Source organism: Clarias gariepinus, chromosome 11, assembly GCF_024256425.1.
Source record: "Clarias gariepinus isolate MV-2021 ecotype Netherlands chromosome 11, CGAR_prim_01v2, whole genome shotgun sequence".
NCBI lineage: Eukaryota > Metazoa > Chordata > Actinopteri > Siluriformes > Clariidae > Clarias > Clarias gariepinus.
This window is the reverse complement of record NC_071110.1, coordinates 12608502-12632302: the sequence shown is the minus strand read 5'-3', so window position 1 is coordinate 12632302 and position 23801 is coordinate 12608502. Positions and strand designations below refer to the sequence as shown.

Here is a 23801-nt window from a genome sequence, read left to right as displayed (position 1 = left end):
CGCGACTCATATGAGCTAATATATGTAAGTTCATTAACAGAAGTATTGGCTTTGAGTTAGTAATTAAAAGAATTACACTACAAATTGCAGCACTGCTTGTTGGAACTTTAAGCAGCCAAGGCTCCTTAACCCTTGGCTGACTGGATTGTATGCTTATAAATTGTTTTGGATATTAATTGTGCTTAATGAAACAAATGATCAAGCTTAATGAGTCAGACACCATTTAAATAGGTTTGTTTTCTCGCAGAACTTTGATCTTCATTACAACAGCACTACAGTACTCTGGCCTCAAGGTCAACATAATGTTTGATATCCTCCACTAGATGGAGCTGTTTCACCATATTTCTAACAGCCTATGGATAGTACTGTACTGTACAATATTCCCATTCATTGTGAGAAGTAAAAGGCAAGGAAGGCATGGTGGTTGAATTTGGCACTGATACTCAAAGTCTGCTGATGACACTTACAGTAAGCCAGGTACTTTGTAGAATCTCTATAAATCAAGAAAAAAAAGCTTAAAGTAGCTACTTTTCAGTGTGTTTAAAGGTTTTAAACTGTGCAGATGATTTTTAGACATTACTATGTTCCTTCTTAATGCTGGTAATATGGTACTGAATTATTGTACCGATTAATTAACGAGAAGTGTAGTGTAATATAAAGTATAGATATTTATCAGTAGCTGGACATTGACTGAAGGAAAAAAAAAGACTGCCTTCAGTAAAAATAGCCAGTTACATACCTCAGCAGCTTTTCCAAAGTAAATGAAGTTCATGCCTTCTTAAAAGACAAAGGTAGAGTCCAGGTTCCACACTCAATTTATGTGGCTAATCGATATTCAGATGCACATGAATCGCTTTAGCGTTAACTACATTGCGTATCATGGGAAGGTCACATTGTTGAACAGATGCCAAAGTGAGCCTACTCGATTTATCTATAGCATACAGTCTTTGGCAAGAGAGGAGAAGAGACCTGTGGGATTTGGAAAGAGTACTAATGATCTAGCTAAAAGAAGACGTTCTTCTTGGAAATGTAATTCATTCAGAGGGCAAGTGTTTCCCTAACACTTAAGGCTACAATATCAAGAACATTAATATATAAACATGCCAAAATAATACCTAAGTGTAATATTAAAATAGAGTGACTCACCTTCTCTGGTATAATATATGTACAAACAAATACTTAAATATTCCATCAGGTGGACCACAATGGATCCAATGTAACCTTGACCAAGTGTGTATGTAGTGAAAAACGAATGAATGAATGCTGATTAGTCCTCTCATTATTTTCTAATCAGGTCAACAATGTGTGTGTAGTTTAAATTTGTAAGGACCTCTGTATCCTGTGTGGATTGAGTGAATTGTTTCCAAGAGTACATGAATTCATTCATATGTGCCTAGCTACCGAAGTCCTGTATGTGTTTGGGAACTTCACTATTGGAAACACCACCGATTACTGGAAAGCTGATAGAAAGTCACTTAGTAAATGTAAAACTCAGAGCAACTGGAAATAATGAACGTTGTCACAGTAGGGAAAAAATGTGGATGTGTGTCCCTGATGTCAAACAATAAGGCTGATGTTTTGACTGTGGGAAAGGTCTGTGTAGGTTGTGTAACGTTCACATAGCTGCTGTGAAGATTTATTGACTTCGTCGCAAATGGTAGAGAAAACAAACTCTCTTTCTCAGACACACACATACACACACACACGAGAGAAATTAATTTCATTGTGAGAAATTTGTTCAGAGAAACTTCGGCTTACCACTCGACAGCTGAGATTTCTCTAAGTCCAAAGACTCATGTGGTTGAAGATTACTTAATTATTAAATATTGCATCTTCATTAGAAACTATTTAAATTTTACCATTTATGAGTGTTGGAAAAGATGAAACAAGATGAAACTAATTTAACTGCCAAATAAGATTGCTTATTTTATTAATGCAGTGAACACGCACAATAATGTGCATGCTAAGCAGATTATTACATTTTCTTAGCATCTTCTTATTTTATTGTTTATTATTTAATTTTTTACACATCACCTTCTACTACTTGCCATTTTGCAAAAACATTTTTATGAGTAGTTCAGAAGTAACATCAGGGTCTGTCTTTCAGAATTTGAGATAGAGAGTGTGCAACAGGAAATAAAATAATGATGCATTGTGAAAAATCTTGGTGGGTGTGGTGGCGACTTCATTCTGAAAATGAAATACTTCAAACATCTTGATTTGTTTTTCTGATTTTCTGCAAAGTGCAAGTTGGGTAATATGCCATTTTAACCCACAGTGATTAAATCAGTGTGATTTTTTTCACACATTAAATGTCATGTTAGATATGTTGTTAGATAGCTATATAATCAGATATTGAGTGTCAGTTTCTCTGATGCTTCTGCATGTCACAATCAAATCAAAGATCTGTTTGATTTTTTTTTTTTATTAAAAATGACACTACCTTTTATTTACTTGAACCATATTGCTTTATAATACTGACTGGAACAACCTGTTTCTGTCATTTGTAATCGAAACAAAACTGATGACCATTAAGTTTGAATACTGATACGAATATGTAAATACAAAGCAGTGTAGTTCAAGTCAATCACTGACTCATGGGAGTGATCTGTTTCCGAATTGCTGAGCCTACACATAAATTGACTGCCATAATGACAGTACTCTTATTTTCCACTGTAGAAATCTTGCATTTCTTGCAAAGTTTTATTTTTATACTTAGATATAATTTCTGGCTATATTGGAACTAAAATTTTAGCAAATCTGGCTCCTTTACAAGAAACTTTACAAGAAAAATAACAATTTTTTGTAGGGAAAAAAATGTTGGTCTCCATTGTTAGATTTCCTATTCATAGCAACATATTATTATACTAATAAATACATATTTAACAAAAAATATACCCATTTCAAACTGACCTAAGAGAGCTGAAAACTAGGCAAAGCATCAGTGGTATAACCATCCTTATTAATGAAAAACATACATTTTAATCAGTATAATAGTATATGTCATAATATACAGTATAATAGATATAGTATAATAAATATGCTTTATTAGTATAAAATAGTATTTATTTTTATACTATTATTTTATTTGCCTCATCAGATTAAATTGCATTAAGCCATAAAATTATCCATAATTACAGGTGTGGCTGATTTAAGTGACAGCTGAATTGCATTGCTATGCATCACTTTAGCTAACTGGAATTGATGAGCTTGATTTCTCAAATGTGTACACTTTGTAGAGCATTCTTATTCACAGGACAACATGTACGGTATGGGTGATGGAGGTCAACCAAGTGCAAAGTACTGTTAGCATATACAGTAAATTAACATTAGCCTTCCTAGCATTTTAGCTAAGCTACGCTAGCTAACCTGTGGTAGCTGAGATAAGTAGGTATGTTCCAATCAATAGCCAGGCTCTGTTTGTTTTGCCCATTTATGAATTAACTGTCGTAGCAACTGTCTGTAGCAACAACCAGAGCTCCACAGTTGAGCTTCAAAATCATTCTTCAAAAAAAAAAAAAAAAAAACAAAACCTATGGGTGACGTCACAGAGGGTTGGTTTAGTCCTTATACAGTCTATGGTTTTAGTTCAATGCTTAGGCTAACAATTAGACATGGTAAACATATTCGCAAATGAATAGCCTAAAGGTTTTTATGTCCAAAGAACTGTTTATACCCAGCTCTCACGCTTGCTTCTTTGGATCTCACCTGGATACTATGGACTTCTCTGTAAGACCTGCTGCTGGAATCATTAAGGCTGTGACACTTATACCGAACCTCCCTTCAACACATACATTATATTATACAGTTAGATAATAATAAATGATTTATAATCACATTATTCAGTATCACCCTTTCTTCTAAGTTTCCTCTCAAGGTGTCTTCATGGTGTCTCTGGGAGTTTCTTCTTTTTTTTACATCACCTTTGAATGCCCTATTACAAACCTAAGTTTATGTGCTGCATTGTGAAAAATGTTCAAATTTAAGCAAATGTAATTAAATACTCCTTCATTTAGATTTTGCAAAACGGTTGTGATCAAGTGCTTTGTTTACTACTGAAGCTAATCTCCAGTGTGAACAGAGCTGAATAGTAAATGTGGGAGATTTTAACGCCACTTGGGCAGCATTAATCAAAGTAGAGTTTATTTTTGTCGTTACTTGCTCATATTGTGAACATCTGGCTAAGCATGTAACGTCATGTTTGCATATTTGTAGCATGTTGTGAACAGACACTTGTGATTGACAGACATAACTGACTTTGCCTGAAATCCCAGTTCCTTTATGCAGTGTGTTCTTTTGTTTCACATCTATTTACTTTTTTCTCAGATGTTGGCACAGCGCTTGACCTTCATATCACCTTGCTCGAGGCATCAAGTCGCTGCTTTTATTCAAGTTGCTCCGTTTCTATTTAGCACGCTATGACAGAACCACAAACCACGCTGCTTGATAGCTGCTGTCAGATAAAGGTGCAGATTTATTTTAGCCCACAGTTTTGATAATTTTTAAACTTGGGGTTTGTTCAGGTCTTTCTATTCTTTGCTTTCACAATTTCAAATATGACCCATGTTTGAGTCAGTCACACACTACTGTATAAGCCAGTGACAAATTATTTCATTCAATTCGGTTTTGTTTTATTTGAATAGCACTTTAAACAGTGAACAAAACAGTCACAAAGCAGCTTTATAGAAATAAAAAAAAAGCATATAAATAAATGTTAAAAAATTTATAGATTATTCTGTCCCTAATAAGCAAGCCGGGGGCAAAGAAAAAAAAAACTCCCTGACATGTTATAAGGAAGAAACCTTTAGAGGAACCATACTCTAAAAACCCTTCCCCATTTGGGTGATACTAGAGAGCGTGACTATAAATAAATCCCTTCCATAACTGTGATATAAGATTCTTATATTTAAAACGATAATAAAAAAAAGGTAATTAATTAATTAATTAATTAATTATATTAAGTAGAATATTAGCTCATACAGTGGGGCATAAAAGTATTTAGATAGCCACCAACTGTGCAAGTTGGTAAGTTCTCACTTAAAAAGATGAGAAAGGCCTGTAATTTTCATCATAGGTATACTTTAACTATAATAGACAACATAAGAAGAAAAAAAACAGGAAATCACATTGTAGGATTTTTATAGAATTTATTAGCAAATTATGGTGGAAAATAAGTATTTGGTCAATAACAAAATTTCATCTCAATACTTTGTTATATACCATTTGTTGGCAATGACAGAGGTCAAATGTTTTGGTCAAATGTGAAATGCTCCTCTAGAGCAGTGATGTTTTGGGGCTGTCGCTGAGGGACACAGACTTTCAACTCGCTCCAAAGATTTTCTGTGGGGTTGAGATCTGGAGACTGGCTAGGCCACTCCAGGACCTTGCAATGCTTCTTACGAAGCCACTCCTTCGTTGCCCGGGCGGTGTGTTTGGGATCATTGTCACGCTGAAAGACCCAGCCACGTTTCTTCTTCATTGACCTTGCTGATGAAAGGAAGTTTTTATTCAAAATCTCATGATACATGGTCCCATTCATTCTTTGCTTTACACTCGATCAGTCGTCCCGGTCCCTTTGCAGAAAAACAGCCCCAAAGCAGGATGTTTCCACCCCCATGCTTCACAGTAGGTATGGTGTTCTTTGGATACAACTCAGCATTCTTTCTCCTCCAAACACAAAGTTCTATTTTGGTTTCATCTGACCATATGACATTTTCCCAATCCTCTTCTGGATCATCCAAATGCTCTCTAGCAAACTTCAGAAGGGCCATGTACTGGATTAAGCAGGGGGACACGTCTGGCACTGCAGGATTTGAGTCCCTGGCAGTGCAGTGTGTTACTGTTGGTAGCCTTTGTTACTTTGGTCCCAGCTCTCTGCAGGTCATTCACTGATATCTTGCGTGGAGCCCCGGATTGAGGGAGATTATCAGTGGTCTTATGTGTCTTTATTTCCAATAATTGCTCATACAGTAGATTTTTTCACACCAAGCTGCTTACCTATTGCAGATTCAGTCTTCCCAGCCTGGTGCAGATCTACGATTTTGTTTCTGGTGTCCTTTGACAGCTTTTTGGTCTTGGCCACAGTGGAGTTTGAACTGTGACTGTTTGAGGTTCTGGACAGGTGTCTTTCATACTGATAACAGGTGCTAATAATACAGGTAACGAGTAGAGGACAGAGAAGCCTCATAAAGAAGTTGTTACAGGTTTGTGAGAGCCAGAAATCTTGCTTGTTTGTAGGTGACCAAATACTTATTATTCACCATAATTTGCAAATAAATTCTTTAGAAATCCTACAATGTGATTTACAGTATTTAGATTTTTTTTTCTTATTTTGTCTCTCATAGTTGAGGTATACCTATGATAAAAATTACAGGCTTCTCTCGCCTTTTTAAGTGGGAGAACTTGCACAATTGGTGGCTGACTAAATACTTTTTTGCCCCACTGTATATATAAGCTGGGCATGTCTCATTCTATTACAGAATACAGAAATAGTTTTTCTATTTTTCTATATATTAATCTTTTTTTTTTTTTTGCTTTATTATTTACACAGCTATTGCAAGTCAGAGAATTACACCGATCAGCCATGACCTTAACAAAGACACACTGATTATCAATTATATCCCAGTAAGTTCTATGCTAGGCTCAGCTATGCTTGCAGGAACCAAAGGGCAAGTTTGATCCACAAAGGTCCCACCCTATTCTGATTCTCCAGAGTACTTAAGGGACGAGAGCTGCCCTGGTGGCACAACAGGAACTTACACAATACTAGGCATATAGTGTCTTGCGTTATGTCTCAGTGTTGGACAGTACAAGTCAAAAGTTTGGACACACCTTTTAATTTCATGGTCTTTCCTGATTTTTATTTCTTTCTACATAAACTCCCCTTAAACAGTTGATGCTGAAATGTGTCTGCTATTAATGCTCTGTAAAGGCTTCATAACAGCTTTTATCGAGGTGCAGTTAATTGGTGATTTATGAGGCTGGTGAACTAAATGCGCTTCTCCTCTGCAGCAGAGGTAGGTTTTGGTCTTCCTTTCCTGGGATGGTTTTCATGAGAGCCAGTTCCAACTCAAGAACTATTCCAGAAGAGCTGACACGAAGGTCTTAAAAGAACAACTGACTGTTACGTAATTACCTAATGCCATATGTGTAATTTCATATGTTTGAAATTTCCAGTATTGTTTGAGAATGTAGAAAATAAAACCAAAAACATTGAATTCAAGGGTGTGTCAAAATGTCTTACTGGTACTGTATATTGACACATGTTACAAGTAGCATATTGTAGCATACAGATCAATCAAAACTCAGCTTTTCCTGCCAATGTGTACAGTCAACAGATTAAAACCACTGCATATTCTTTAGACGTGTTTATTATCATTACAACTCTCCATGATTGGGCAAGTAAAACCTCTCTTTTGCAATACTGAATGAAAAAAGAGTCAGAATGGGAACAGCTTTATATGCTACACACAAAACTCACACAAACCAGATGTAGCATGTAATGTACATACAAAGCCTTTACTGATATATACTGTATACACATCAATGAGGAGTTCCTTAACAAACACAGAAATGGCTACTTATCAAATTAGAATATGTCTCGTATATTTCATAGATAATTGCTGGGATGCTATACATACTGTATGATGTGTGATAGCAAGTCTTGTTAAATCAAATAAAAGTTAAATGACAAATCTGTTTTCTACGGAACCTCCACTGCCAGCCTCTGTCTGTTTTGAAAGTTTGGGGAGACAGACTGTGCACTTTCCACTGCCACTATTTATGCCTACCATGTCCTCAAACGCTGTGTATATAAAAACATCAGGACATTGTGATAGCAAAAATGTTCCAGCAGCCAAATATGGAAGGTGAAATGATCTCCTGCCTACAGGCTTTGTATTTATGATTGCCATTAAGCATTTGCATCGGGTCCAGAATGGTTCTGAAAGTAGCTGTACAGCACTTTGGTTTAGACGGAATGTGGGAAGGCCAGACAAAACCGAGGTGTTTCAGACACCATAAAAATGATTTTAAGGTTTTTAACAACATGAATGATTGATACCACATGTTGGATTCAAATCTTTTCTTTGCCACATTACAAACAATGATCCACAGGGACCAAATGACCGGCTAATGGAAAGTGCAAATTTTTGTCTGTCTGAGAAAAGTGAGTAAACAGGAACAACACGACCAATGAGAAACTTTTAACATTTAGGTTAAATAAATAAGGCTGGATAATTGTGACTTCGGAATTATTATAAATTTTTCATCACATTTAATTAAATTCTACACAATAATGTTTAAAAAGTTTTTTTTTAAAGATTAGACGGTCATGTGTCTGAACTAAAGAGTCAAATCAATGACGCTCAATATATAAAATGCCCGATGGTTTCAATATTAAACACTGAATTCTTATAGTCTTATGCAGTGTAATTTGTTGTTGCACAAACAATGCCGAACCGAAATACACTGAATGACCAAAAAAAAAAAAAGCAATATTTTTAACACCTAGTTCAGTTTTTAGCTTATTTCCGAGTTTAATTCGGATCCTAGTGAATGTCACCTGATAATGTGCTGCTTGGTCCAGGTGGTTAACACAGTAGATGTGGTGTGATGGGAGCCTTGAAATGAACTGAGACAACATGAACATAATGGCACATACCTTCACTTTGAAGGTGGACAAATCAAATTTAAATATATAGATCTTATTTAAAGATATTTTAACAAAATTAATAAATTCTATGAGTTTGAGAAAAAAAGCCTTAATCTAATAATCTGTAAACCAACCTAGCGTTAATATGGATGTAGTAAAAATGCTTCTGCTTAGTATGAAATAAGGGTCCAAAACCGAAGAATTGACTTAAAGTTCTTGATCTGTATCTACTGTATGTACATGATTTTATTCACTGTGCTGCCATCACACAACATTGACTGATTGTATAATTGGATGGGATATGCAGGAATACAGCTGTCCCTAATAAAATGACTGCTGGGTGCCACTCATTTTTTTTATGATAAATCTATATTTATTAATGATACACTAATGTATTTTAAACAGAATAGTTGGTTGTTGCAGACAGCCATAGATTTCTGTTTAAACAAGGATTGCGCTTCACATAATGAGGAGTTAAGGCCTTTCACACACACACACACATACACAAACACACACACACACGCAAACAAGAACACACTCATATGCTGTTGTACATAGAGTCAAGCATTCTGTACAGAACCGATTCTTCTTTTCACATATACAGTAGGAGTTTATAAATATGTGTGGTCTTTTACAGATTTCCCCTTTTTTGAAGCCTCTCTTGATAGGGCGACACGGTGGGTAGCATTGCCACTTTAATGTGACCAGCTTCCCTAGTTCATTACCGAACCCTACTTTTGCATCTTCTCAGCAAGTTCATAACGGGTTTCCAGCAGGTTCTCTGTGGATTAGGGACACAAAATTGTCTGTAGGTGCGAATGCATGCATGTATATGTTTCTGAAATAAGGTATAGCCAACCACAATCCTGACCAAGATAAAGCAGTTATTGAATATGTCTCTAGCTATCACCATGTCCCTTGGTCGCTGGTTTGCTGACTGCTTTCACTGAGGAATGCTCCCGAAAATTTTGCTTTGGAGAGCAGTGGACTCTGCAGGCATCATGCTCCCTAAGGGATATGAAAGGCCATCTTGGGCTTTGTTCTTCATTGCTGCTTTGCTGAAGCGGCAATGTGAGAGCTCGCGCATATGCTGGAAGGTGGACTTGCGGAAGATGATGAAGACCCAGGGATCTACCACAGGGTTGAAGGCAGAGAAACGGAATGCTAGGAGGTTCTGCTGGTCGTTGCCTACCGGGCTGATGGCATTAACGAAGCCAAAGATCTAGGAGACAGAAAAAGGAAAAAGAAAAAGTTAAGTTGGATGGCACAGTGAAAGATAGATAAAAATGACTAAATACCTGTTTTTCAGTTTCCACGTATCTGGGCAACCTTTATTACCTAGTATTAATCTGTTGAGTCTTTAGTCTATAAGCATTCAAATCTTGTGTGCGGTTCTGGATGACTGCAATCGTCAAACATATCATTGTGTACCATCGGCAGACAGCACAGTGTGCAATAATATGATTTGACAGACCAGTGTAGCTGTGTAAAGAACCTAAATATATATATGTGATGGGTTTTGTCAGCGAAACCAAATTATAAAGACAAATCTGTGTTATTATAGTCTGATCATTGACAGGACCATGCACAGGACTAAGCTGTGAGAAGGACAAAATCTCTGGTTCTGGAAACACACACAATATGAACAGAACATCTATTCTTGGTAATATTACAGCGTGTATATTTCCTGTCATAACTATCCAGCTAATAAGTATCGCAATCACAGCTGTGTCCGGGTTTAAATCTTCAGTGAAATTAGACAAATACTGTATATCTGATCTGCTGTACAACTAATAAGCCAAATGGACAAAGCAATATGTGCTGTACTTGATTTTAAATCGGTTCAGATTCCTAATTCTTTATACAATGTGGCATTTGACATTGGTCAAAAATGGTTTATTAACTGGCTAAATCTATAATAAGACTATGGTTTTTAGGAAGGTCAATGTTTTTAACACCCTGACAGACTGCACATGTTGCACATACTGTAAGAATAAAAAAACCCCCACCACTACCAATGCAGACAATTGTCTTCTCATCTGTGGCATTGTGGCAGGTTACATTAGCCAATTTTAGGTCGGCTCTAGATAATTTCCATTACACGAAGCGCTAAATCTTTTCTCACTACAAATACGTTGTACATCTGTACGTCTTCTAAAGGCCGGCTCACTGGACAGTGTGTTCTGTTAAGACAGCTTAAGTCATGACTTTCTTCCCTAAACCGCAACACCTGCACATGTGGTTGTTTTGTTTATTCGACTTGAAACACAATTCCACAAATCCCATCAGGAGCTGCGAATGCTGCCTGCACTGCACGCCTGCTTTCCTATTTCAAGAACAAGCTGGATTTGACAGTGCATCACTGAAGGCGGCATGCAATAAAAATGTATGCCAGATTTTGTGAAAGGCAACAAACCTAGCTCCACCTTCAAGCATTGAAATGCAATTATTTAGGGTGTGGGTCATTACTGACATAACTATTAAAAAAGAAGCCATGTCCTGACAGGTGGGGTCACCATATAGTGTACATTAGGAAGGAAAAAGAACAAAAAAACATTTCCTAATTTACTCAAAGTAGGGCATTTCTTAGGGCAGTTAGAACAGCAACACAGAGAGAGAGAGAGATAGAGAGAGAGAGAGAGAGAGAGAGAGAGAAAGAGAGAGAGAGAGAAGGCGTGGAAAGAATGGCTGTGAAATGCGCCACCATGGAATAATGTATACCCACACCGATCAATTAATTGCATTGAATGTCGACAGGGAGCTACAGGAATTTATATTAAGCCATTAAGTGATGTTAATGACAGTGTCAATAAAGTGCCATACCATTTAGATGAAGTCCTGCTCCAATGTCTATTCACCAATTCCGAATCAGTGGCTACCAACTCATCTGTGTGACATTGCAAGAAGCCAGTGATTGTCACAGTTGCAGGTTGTCAAAACAATTCCAGAAAACATGCCCCACCACATTCCCTGGCCTCATATGGTCCTCAAGCAGAAGCTCTACATCCTGCCATGGCCTACTAATCAAGTTCTGGCAAGTCTGCTTGGGCACCGTGAGACTTTCAGGGTCTCTTCGAATAAGCACTTTCGGACAAGTTGATAGTGTTTGTAACTGAAATAAAATGAATTAGAGATCTTGTTTAGGGAAATCTGTCAGCTGCTTTCCAAATTGAACATAAAAGCCACAAGACTGCAAACACATACACCCACCATGTAATGTAACATACACGAGGGCTTAGATCATACCAGAAAGTAGTTTTTTTGTTGTTGCATGTTGTTGCATAAAAACAATAAACTGCAAATTACACTTGATACACTTTTGACATTAACATTTACAATACAAGAAAAATGCTGTACAGTATATTCCTTAATTCAGTTATGCTTTAATACAATTTTCTTTTAATGTTTTCATACATTAAATATCCTTGTCCTTTAATTAAATTAATTCTTTAATTAAATTAATGTCCTTTAATTAATTTTCTTATCTAAAGTTGCAAATTATTTTCAATAAATACAAAAAAAAACATATTTTATTAAAAATGTTATAAATGTAACTTGATAAACTACAGAATACAGAATTACAGTGCTGTTCACCAGCAGAGCAGGAATCTTTAAAAGTTTGATTTCAACATTACTAGAAGTAACACACCTTTCTTTAGTGTGCAGAAGCTCCTAAATACCTTGCTTAGCTGGATTAGGTGTGTTTTTGTTAAATTTGGTATGGCAGGTAGATTTTCAGGAACAAGGTTGGGCCTGCCTTACAGAATGTAGCAAGGTTTTGTTGTTGTTGTTGTTGTTGATGATGATGATTTTTGGGCAGTTAATGTTTGCATATTTATATAATGATAGATATTTAGGAATGATAACAAGAGCACATAGTTGCTACAGTAAATTGGTGATTAAAAGAAGCCACAGGTTAGTAAGTGTCTTATCCTGTTCCTATTTGCAGTATTGTATTTTAACTGCCCCCAAAAGCTTCCTGTTTTCACGTTTGTTCTTGTGACCTACTTTGTTGTGGTTGTTCTAACCTTTAACTATGAACTTCTTGGACTGATGGTTTAAGGTCCTATAGCACTGAGTCAGATCAGCAGAAGTAGATCATGTTTGGAAAAGTTTAGTATGATTTTGTACCAGACTTAATCAGCAGGCCTCTTTGCACTTGGGCATTGTGATGGAGCTGTAGATAGATGGTAGATTTTATCTGGAAATATAGATTTTATAGAACTATAGAACCCTTTGTCTTGATTCATGACTTCCTTTCAAGCAACAAATTATTTTACCCTATTCTTATCATTTATTTATTTATTTATTTATTATTATAGCAAAAATAGTTGTCATTTTAAATATAATAAAGTTTTATCTTCTTTAACATACACCTCATTGGTATGATAAAGTGTTACATGTAATGTGTCTCACAAACCATTAAATGTATATTCAGCACTTATGGCTATTAAGCATGGAAGTGTAGTTTAAAGAAATCTAATGTACCTGTCTGACCATTAATGGCATTGTGCAATACCAAAGAATAAAGTTTGTCCTTGACAATTTTGCGTTGTAAATACATGAATCATTGCAAAGTCATAAAATCATAATAAGGATTGCATATGACATAATGGTAATGATCTCCGATAGCGGTGTATGTGCCCACATAGCAAAGATGCAGCACCTTGTGAGCTGGTACTCAGAAAACAACCTGTCTCTCTCAAAACTGCAAAAACCAAAGAGTCATCAAGTTTAGAAGGTCATGGAATGATTATACATAATTTTTTAATGGTATGAATAGTTGCACAGCGCAAGGCTGCAAACATCTGCAGAAACTCCACCCATGCCATTGCCTATTTTACCTCCTTCCATCTAGAGATTGAATCAAAGCCACCCACACATGCAGACTCCTTCCCCAAGCCATAGCTGCTTGGAATCGGTTTACCAAACAGTGCAGTCTGAACTGATCCTGCTTGTGTTCAAACTCCGTAACTATACACTGTTTTACCTTAAATCTTTCATCTAAGCAAGAAAAAGTTACTCTTATTTACATTGTGTTATTTATAAAGACCCCATCTCTATTCCTGTACTATATTGTTTTTTTTTGTACAGTTAAGCAGTTGCACTTCTACTGTTGACTGCATATTAATTTACTGTGTTGCACACATAGTGTGTAAATATATAGTATTCATTATTTATTTCTTTGTTATTTTTCTAATGAATTATGTCATATATTGCAACTAAAGAAGTTGCGAATCCAGCTTCATTGTTCTTTCGCAGTGCCAATTAAGGTATTCTATAGTCATGGTACTGTATCATTCTGCTTAATATGGTTATTGAAGATGTCTGGTGCCTATTTCAATGCCTTTCCCATACAACAATTCTGCCTTGTGTATTTTAATTAAATCAATGCATTTGCATCCAACTTATATATGTCTATCAAGCACCTGCAAACATGTTACTGTATAAGAGCAATAGATAACTAAACAGAAACAGACCAGCATGACCATGAGCAGAACAAATAATAAATCCAATATAATTTAATATTTGAGACCAATTAGTGCACAGAAGCATACTTAATTTTGAAAGGGAATTTCATAAGGATGTAGAGATGGAATTAAGTTTTATTGACTGGCACATGATCATGTTAAACAAACAAGCAGGCAGGATGAATAGAAATATTACGGCCAGGAAAGAAAAAAAAAAAACATTTAGAGCTATAAGAAGTGTAATCCTGGACACTCGCATTCATTCTTTACATCGCTTATCTTGTACAGGGCCTGAGGAGGCCTGGAGCCTATCCCGGCGACTCTGGGCACTAGACAGATACACCCTGAATAGGGTGACAATCCATCGCAGGGCACGCGCACACACATACTATGGGCAATTTGGAAATTTCAATTAGCCTAATCTGCCTTCGAATGTCTTTGGACTGTGGGAGAAAACTAGAGGAACCTTATTTAACACTGGGAGAAAATGCTCCATGCACACAGACATGAAAGCGAGACTCAAACTCTCGACCCTGGAGGTGCAAGGCCATGGTGTTAACCACTACACAACCATCATTACTAAAACATTTTACAACCAATGTTTATGTTAACAATAAGAAGACCACAATTTAAAACCATATTTGGTTGCATTGCTCCCCTGCCATGGTCAAACAACATTCATTATTTCACAAGGGACCTTAAAGCAATAATTCTATGTAAAATGTACTGTTTAGAGAAATTTCCAACCCCCATTTCTGCGGTAATTATAGGACTGCTTTCTTAATTTAATTTTCTTGTTACATTTAGCTATAATTAGAGAAGATTTGTTTGTCCAGTGGGTTAAACAGTCATATTTTATTTCTCACACAATAAGATCAATTTTGTGTACATTTGACATTTTTACTACATTTTAACATTTCTCCACTTTCACTTAAAACAAAAATGTTTAAAAATCAATATTAAACAGTTTTAATTTGTTTTAGACTTCATATACAGTACCTTCACAGAGAATACTGTACTGTATACTGAAAAAAAAAAGTCGCACACTAATATTTCATTTCCTTTTGCTTTGACTACGGCTGTGAATCGTTTCAATAAACTCATGCAATGTCACAACATTCATACCAGAGTTCTATTAATTTCACTCCAAGATCTTGTATTGATGTTTGGAGAGTCGGACTGCTGTGTAAGGTCTTCTACAACACTTGATTCTCAATGGGTTAAGGTCTGGACTCTGAGGCAAATATGTGTGTAAACGATATCTCATGCTCCCCGAACCACTCTTTCATAATTTGAGCCTGATAATCCTAGCATTGTCATCTTGGAATTTCCCGTGCCATCAGGAAAGAAAAAAAAAGTCTTTTGATGGAAAAACCTGGTCATTTAATACGTTCAGGTTGTCAGATTGTTTGTGCACATAACGTAAAAAAAAAACACCTATTACTCTGCAACAGGGGAAATCTGGACTCATTATACCACCTGACTTTTTCCCAATGCTCCACGGTCCATTCTTTATGCTCTCAACAAATTTAGCAATCTCCTTAGCTGTTGATTGCTCCTTAGTTGCAGACTAATAATTTGCCACTGAACCAAAGTAACATCTTTGCCACGTCACATGATACAGTATGTCTTCTAAAATGGTTGTTTAAGAAAAGCAAAGCTACTTACTACATCAGTTAGGGTGAAATAACTTGTTGCCACCTGAACCAAATTAATCACCGTAGTTTTTATTCAGTGGAAGGCTCTTACCTATTTGGTTATTTAAATCCAGCTGGTGACTTTTTTTGGCCAGGCAGTGTATATTCCAACACAATTTGTACAAACCAGTTCCGATTATTACCAAACTCTATCATATGCCACTTTGTTTATGGTATGTTGTATATTATGGTATATTAATGTTGAATTATTTTTTTTTTTTACTATTTTCTTCAGGTATGGATCTTGCACTAGCTTTAATGGAAGGACAGGTCAATAGAAGAAACTGTTTTTATTGACGCCAACTCAAACCATCTTAAAGCTCCACAGATTATTGCAATCAATAACTTTTATACTTACTGTAGGTAATGCTGACTCTAGATAGTGCTTTTGGCTTACTTAAAGCATGTAAAGTGCTTTTAAAGGATGATCAAAGAAATAGCATCTCTGGAAATAGTTTTGTGGGAAGAACTGCTATCTACTTGAGGTAGATTCCTTCCTCCTGATTTTCCTGCACAGTGAATTATGCTTACTCCACAGAATATAAAATTACACACGAAAACCAAACAGCAGTTTCACCTCATCTCGTCCAAGAACAACACCAGACCTTTTAGACCTGCTTGCGTTTATTTGACTATTATGTTTATTTTGATGATGATTTACTGATATCATAATGTTCATGACGTCAACCATCGTCCGGCCACGACAAAGTAATAAAGGCTGTCCAATTGGATTTGCTCATTTAAAAATTAGGGTTCATACTGAAACAGATGCATTGGGCCAGTCTAATCTTAGTTGGTACAGTGCCCAGTTCAAGCCAGGTAGTTTACAATTACCAGACTAACATGTCTACACTCGGCTCTCCTAAATAGATAACGGGAGGAAGAGCAGTCTCAGATAACACAATACTGCTTTTGGAACGTACTTCAGTTTAAAAAAAAAAAGCACAAATGAGAAAATATTTGTGTTACAACATGTGCACAATCAGAAATCACAAGGTTATTAAAATAATCACTATATTAGATCTATTTGAAGCATATGTGTAAGTCAGATCCCACTCTGTTTTTCAAATAGAAGTCTATAACTTATTGTTAATTGTTTAGTGGAAAATGTACAGTACAATGATTCGTTTCTCAGTTTAACAGTATGGGCAATATTAAAGTCAATATTAAATATTAAATATTAAAGGGGCACACAGATGCATTGCCTTTTTCCCTTCCAAAACAGTAAAAACGTCTCCTTTATAGGCCATGTGTGTGTGTGTGTGTGTGTGTGTGTGTGTGTGTGTGTGCGTGTGTGTGTGTGTGTGTGTAAACTAATAAAGATTTTCGAGACATCCAATGGGACATGTCTTGTTTTCTGATTGAACCAAAACTAAGTGAGCTTGGAGCCACGGGAGCAAAGGGGCTCGGCTCCCAAACAAATTCTCATAACTTGAAGACGTCTTTTTCTGGCTCCGGTCCATAGCCCTCAGGACTCCCGCCTTAATGTTTTGATATAAAGTTCATTGGGTGTGTGCAAAATTAAGGGAATTACTGACGCTTAATCCTGAATCTGTAAAAACTTGAATTTTGTGAAAAATGTCAGTCTAGTTCCTTAGGAAAGAAAAAAAAGCACCAATCCTGAGAAGAAGAGAAGAAAGATTTGTAATATGACCCATATTTGTAACCAATATTTGTAATATTGAACATTAGTATCACCCTGCATAAAAAAAGTAATAAATGGCTGTTTTCATTTTGTTTTTTAAATTAAATTAATGTGCTGTAGATTTACCCTCATTACTGTTTGCCACCAAATAATTAACAGCCATTATGGCCATTTGACTGATGAATTGTCTTTGATTAATGAATTGATGATTTTTGCACTGTATATACACACTTATAAATAATAGCAATGTATGTATGAAGTAAAATAGCTGTATTTATATGTAGTAAAATATTTGTGCATTGACGTGGCAAGATGCATTACTTTATTTAGGTGGGGCTTCTTTTGGAAATATTTTTTCTGACAGAGAAAAAAAACTTCCTGTAAGTCTTCCTGTAAGTGACATGAGTTATATAATTACATACAAGATGGCAATCAATACTTTTATCATCTTGTTCTTCTTGTTTTTCCTGCCATGCATTATTAACCTTTTTTTTCAATCAATTTAGCAGATGTAGAAACGCAACTGCTTTACATTGTAAATTTCACCTGAAAAATCATAATATTTCCACTATAATATGAGCAAATAATATATAACGTAAACTCTAAAACGGATCTGCTCTTAATAACAACAGAAATTCATCTCGGCTGTATTTCTAATGAACAATTTAATTCTTCCCTCCAACAGAAATGATTGATAATTGTTAAATATTTACTTTTATTTGTAAAGGAAATTGTATAAACAGGGATGACATAATGTCTGCATAGGGTAATTAACACTACACGTGAAAAACCAGAGGACATGCACTACTGTTTTTTTTTGTCTAATTAAAATAGTTACTGAATAACACACAGCCGCACCTATGTTCGGCAGCCTTTTAAAACACTTTGCCGCAAAGCAACACAAACACAAGCAACCTACTGTACACCGCACAACAACAACAACAAAAAAAACTTACACACTGTCTGTGTGTGGCAAACTTCACACATTGTTAGTCAATTTCCTTTGTTAAACCAACTTGCGCACACACACACATTTCCCATGCCATATTATTTTCTTTTCTATCTCGTCCTCGTTCCAGACAGGGTAGGTTTTACCTAAATCTGGTATCATTTATTGTGGAATTTACTAGATTCCCAGTCAATGGCATGCAACTCTGACTATTTAATGCACCCTTTCTTGAAAAGGTTAGGACTGCTTCTGACTCAGTGGTGCTATGCCAAGTCTGACCCAAGTGCAACCACTTCCTGGCACTGATGTGCAAATGACCCTTTAAGGCAGACAAGATCGCTGAGCATTACTCTATGTCAAAGATACTGGCTTGTAATCAAATATAGTCTACATTCTGCAGCCTGACTCAGAGCCTAAACTGAACTGCTCACACACACTATACTGAAATGTCAAGGTATCACATAAGTTGCAGATTTTCTATGTTCTCTATGTTTATACATAAACGTGTGAACAATGTCAATGGCCAAGCTAGTTTGAGCATGAGGTGACCACTTCCAACCATGAGGTGGATGCCAGCCATACAGGAGTGTAAGAGTGTTACAGTATGCACAAGAAAACTACTTAAGTAAAAGTTTCTAATGTTATATATGAGATAATATTAATTAGGTGGTGTTATCAACCCATGAACCAAGCAAACATATATATATATATATATATATATATATATATATATAAAGAAATAGTCCATACTTATAAATAATTATAACTCTGTAAATGTAAGTTGGCAATGATTCTCTCTTTCTTTCTTTCTTTCTTTCTTTCTTTTTGTCTATACTAATAGTCCTATGAGGTATTAAGGAGTCCCGCAGTCTACCCCTGGGAACTCTGGGCACAAGCTGGGGAACAACCTGGATAGGGTGCCAATCCATGGCCGGCACAAGCATGCATTCTTTTACAAACTATGGGCAATTTAGAAATGCCAATTAACATAATCTGAATGTCTTTGGACTGTGTTAGGAAACCCACCAAGCACATGGAGAACATGAGACCTGAGGTAGGACTCTAACCCTCGTTCCTGGAGATGCGAGGTCACAGTGTTAACCATTACGCCAGTGTACCGCCGACACTGATTCTTTGTTAAGCTGTAGTATTCTGTGATGAATAATTTTTAAAGCATACTGTAACACGTTTGTGTGCACAACGGATAATGACCTGTAAATAATGACAATGACAATGTAACTCTAATATTTATTAACAAATGATAAAAAAAAATTCTAAACATTTTGAAATGGCATCATAGTTTATGAACAAAAAAAGCTTACTATGAATTATTACAAATTTACAAAGGATGATAAGCACAATTGTAATGATTTATGAATATGGGCTTTACAGAAGCCATTGCCAAAACTTCCTTAAAACCACTGAACTGGTTGTAACCTTCCGTCTGTTATTAGGAACAAGCTAAGCTATGTTTTTGCCACTTTAAAACATTTTAAAATTTATATATATATATATATAAATATATATATTCCCCCCCCCATATTCCTATATTTCTATATTTTGTAATATTTTTATTATTTTCCCCTTATTTGTACAGTTTGTTTATTTTACTAGTTACATTTATTTTCTTTTGTATTTCATTTCTTTTTATTAATATTTATTCCTTATATATAGGCTTTCTTTTCTTTTTAAGGTCACCGGCGGTCGTACAAGCATTTCACTGCATATCGTACTGTGTATGACTGTCTATGTGACAAATAAAATTTTTATTTGAATTTAATAACCCCAAATTCTTCCCTTTAATGAATTATTTCAACATCAAACCCTTACTCCCTTCTTGTCCATATCAGACTGAATGCTAGCTAATTTATATTATGGGGACCTTGCATGAACACTAGACGTACTTTATTGCAGTCATCAACTCGTGGACAACACAACAGAGGATTTCAAAATGTAAAAGAAAGAAGTGACACTGCCCACATGCACATGATCAGAAGCGGGTCATACCCATGCAAATGTCAGCTGAGCTAGATCCTTTAGCAGCACCAAGCTACCAACGTCTGGTTAGACTATACTGGTTTCCCATAATGACAATAAACTGAGGTTAGAGGATTAACTTCAGACCTTTCACTGCAATCTGTCCGTAACCGCTAAAACAAGACGGCTAGCTGCTAGTTAGCTGAAAGTGATAGTGTAGTTAAAAATGTATGTAACACTTTGTGGTAGAAAGTGATTTCTTTTTAAATAAATAAGAAACATACATGTGGTTTACTTTTTGGAGTGTGTAATAAAATGGCTTCACAATAATACTTTTCTATTTGGATGACGCCTGCACTACCACAGAGGACATAAATAAGCTAACACTGAGCACAACAACCAGATGATGAGCATGGGCACTGGCTCTGTCTCTTATAATTGTCGTACGATAATGTGTCGAAAGGACTAAAGAGACAGGGTGGAAACACAAAACCCGGTCTCGATGGAAGGATGAAGGGAAATGTGTTCGAGCCAGAGCAGGGTTCGATTCGCGCTAATGCCTGTCTGTTTTGCAAGTCAGTGCGGCTGAGCAGAGCATCACCTTGTGCTTCCACACAGGAAGAGTCTGTAAGGCCAAATGCATTTTACATGATAATGGAGTTACAAGATGGAAATTGTTTCAGGAGCCAACATGCTTTTAGGAAAGAGAGCCGACCTGGAGGATTTTCATTAGCTCGGGGACTTTCCATGGCTTCAAAATTCTGATCGTTAAGAACCATAGCTTCTAATTTGGTTAGGTATTTTGTTCACTCTTTTGTTTGTACTGGCATTTCCATAGATATTATAAGTGCCAAAAGAAGGCTTTCAGGGAAGGTAGTATGAAGTATTACTTTCTGGGAAAATGGAATAAAGAGCTTGAGCAGCTGTTGTACCTGCTCAGATCAAGTAAAAGAAGATATTATAATTTATATTTAATTAACCATGACAACAAAAAAAAAGGTTTTATGATTTTCCGCCATTTAAGGGTTAACTGTATGAGTGTCACAATGCTTCCCAAATACACCAAGCATTAATAAATGATGATTGGCATGAAATATTTGTTTAATCATCAACAAAGATGTTGCTAGATACCAACTACAGAATTGTACTACGACTAGTTTGCAGTGCCACAAAGCCAACAAAGCCTACAAAGCACAGATTAATCAATCAGATATCCAGTATGAAATTAGGTGTGCATGGTGCTGGAAAAGTCTGGTCTAAAAACACATTTCTGTTCATTTTACATTTCCTTTCAGCATTCTGATAACACTGAATAGACACTGCATTAGTGGAATGACATTGATCACCTTTGAGATCTTCATTCTAAATAAAGAGGTTAACATTGTCATGCCTAGCCTATAGAACACGTGTTCTGCATGTTCTTTGTTTGAACCAAATCTGATAACAGCGCTGATTGTATCTCAGACAGAGAGGAAGCATAGTTGCTGATAAAGCAAACGAATGTACATGAGTTGACTTGGATGAAATAAAAAAAGCCAAAAAGGTATCAGGCAAACAGTGGCATCTGGGTCCTCAATGCAGATTCGAGGCCACATAATCTAATTCAAGCTTAAATAACTATAGGTACACGTTCAATAATAAATCCAACTTTGATATTGAGGGTTATGCTTGCTAGTGTTGTAAGTGAATAAAAAAAAAAAAGAAAAGAAAAATCACAGCCCCACTGGCTATGTTTTATGAACTCTACTTTGAGAACCAATGCTTTCGAAAACCAAAAATTTTGTTTGTTTTTTTTCCTTTTCTTTTTCATGGCACTGATCTAAAGAACCATTTCCAGCACTTATTAATGAGAGTGTACAGTTGCATTGACCTCAGTGAATGATCAATGGTGAGGCTTCTTTCAAATATATCAAAACGACTACTGAGATGTTTTGAGGGTCAGAGATGAACACTTTCCCATACCACCATGAAAACACTACAAAGTGAAGATCATCATTCTCAACCTCAAACCACAAATTTCATGGGTATTGTGCATTTCATGTTTTGAATTAGATTACGGAGGGATCACATCTCCCCTTGGCCCTCAGCATGCATGGACAACAATTATTATTTTTTTTGTGCTGCATGCATAATTCTGTATACAGTATTTGTAAAACAAATACAACTGACTTGGGAACATACTACAGCAAAGTTAAACTAGGCAATTAATCATTGCTTTGGTTATACGATGCCATTATACATATCAACGTTCCAGAACATTTTAGAGTCTCTCACAGATAATTCATAATATTTCTGTTTGCCATAAACACAAGAAAGACAGCGTTTGAATATATACCATTGTATATTACACATGTAAACCACTCCACTTTCTATGGGTCATTAAATAAATATACAACTGTCTCATAAAAGAAAGGCATACACAGCGGCTGTATAATTTAAAACTGTAAGCCATAAAAATAAAAGAAATAATAAAAATGAAAAAGAGAACATGTAGACACCTGTTATGTGACTTTGTGGAGGAAGAAACACTTGGCACATGGACACACCTTTGAAAAAGGATTTGCCCCTTTAGATCCTGCCTGGCTTCATGACAGAACATTTCTGTGGCCTGGAGTAGTTCAACACAACTATACAGTAACAGTAAGCGTTTTTAGGTGATTATTTTTATTATTATTTTTTTTTAATATTGTTGCTTTAAACAATAGAACATTGCAAAGAGGTCAACCTTTGCTGTATTGAGAGTCATTTCTTTAAAAATGAGCAACATGTACTTCCAGATGTTGTGATTCCTGGCATCAAAATATTACAGCTGTTAAGGAGACTGAGTTGAGTCAGTGGTGCAGATGTGAATATGTCAGCACTGAGTGTTTGTAAGAGTATGGAGAGAGAGTGTAACACTTTGCCTACTTACTGGAACAAACTCGTGATTTGCCAGTAAAGTTCAGGAACAGCAGCTGTCAGTTTCCATAATAGCTCTACGTGTACAAACACACACCACTTATTCCACAGTTCCTTTTCAGGAACCATCAGTCACACTCTCTTTGACCTCAAAGAATTCACAGAGGACAAATTGCATAAGCATCATAACCATGTCAATTCAATCTACCCCTCACATATTATGCCAGCACTACCAGCTCAACTGTGTAAGGAACAAATATATATATATATATATATATATATATATATATATATAATATATATATTGGACTCAGTGCTAGGCTGCTTATTTTCGGTGCAAATAATTCACCGAAAAAATAGATGTAAAGATAGCAAGATTCTGAGTGTGGCAACAGAAAAGAGCTTTTTCTCCATGTCATTTGGATACGATATCATAACAATTTCACAGCTACAAGCTAAATAAATTAACAGCTTTATCTTGGTCAGTTAAGCCATATTTATACACTCATTT

The 23801-nt window shown here is 35.9% G+C and overlaps 1 protein-coding gene across 1 annotated transcript in view; it reads right to left on the bottom strand.

The window, feature by feature from the left end:
• Positions 1–7370: 7370 nt before the first annotated feature.
• Positions 7371–23801, bottom strand: part of ptgir (prostaglandin I2 receptor) — a 28462-nt gene continuing 12031 nt past the window's right edge. Inside the window, exon 3 of the mRNA XM_053506757.1 lies at positions 7371–9875. Within this exon, the coding sequence (XP_053362732.1) occupies positions 9597–9875 (279 nt within the window). The 3' untranslated portion in view covers positions 7371–9596. The remainder of the gene's footprint in view (positions 9876–23801) is intronic.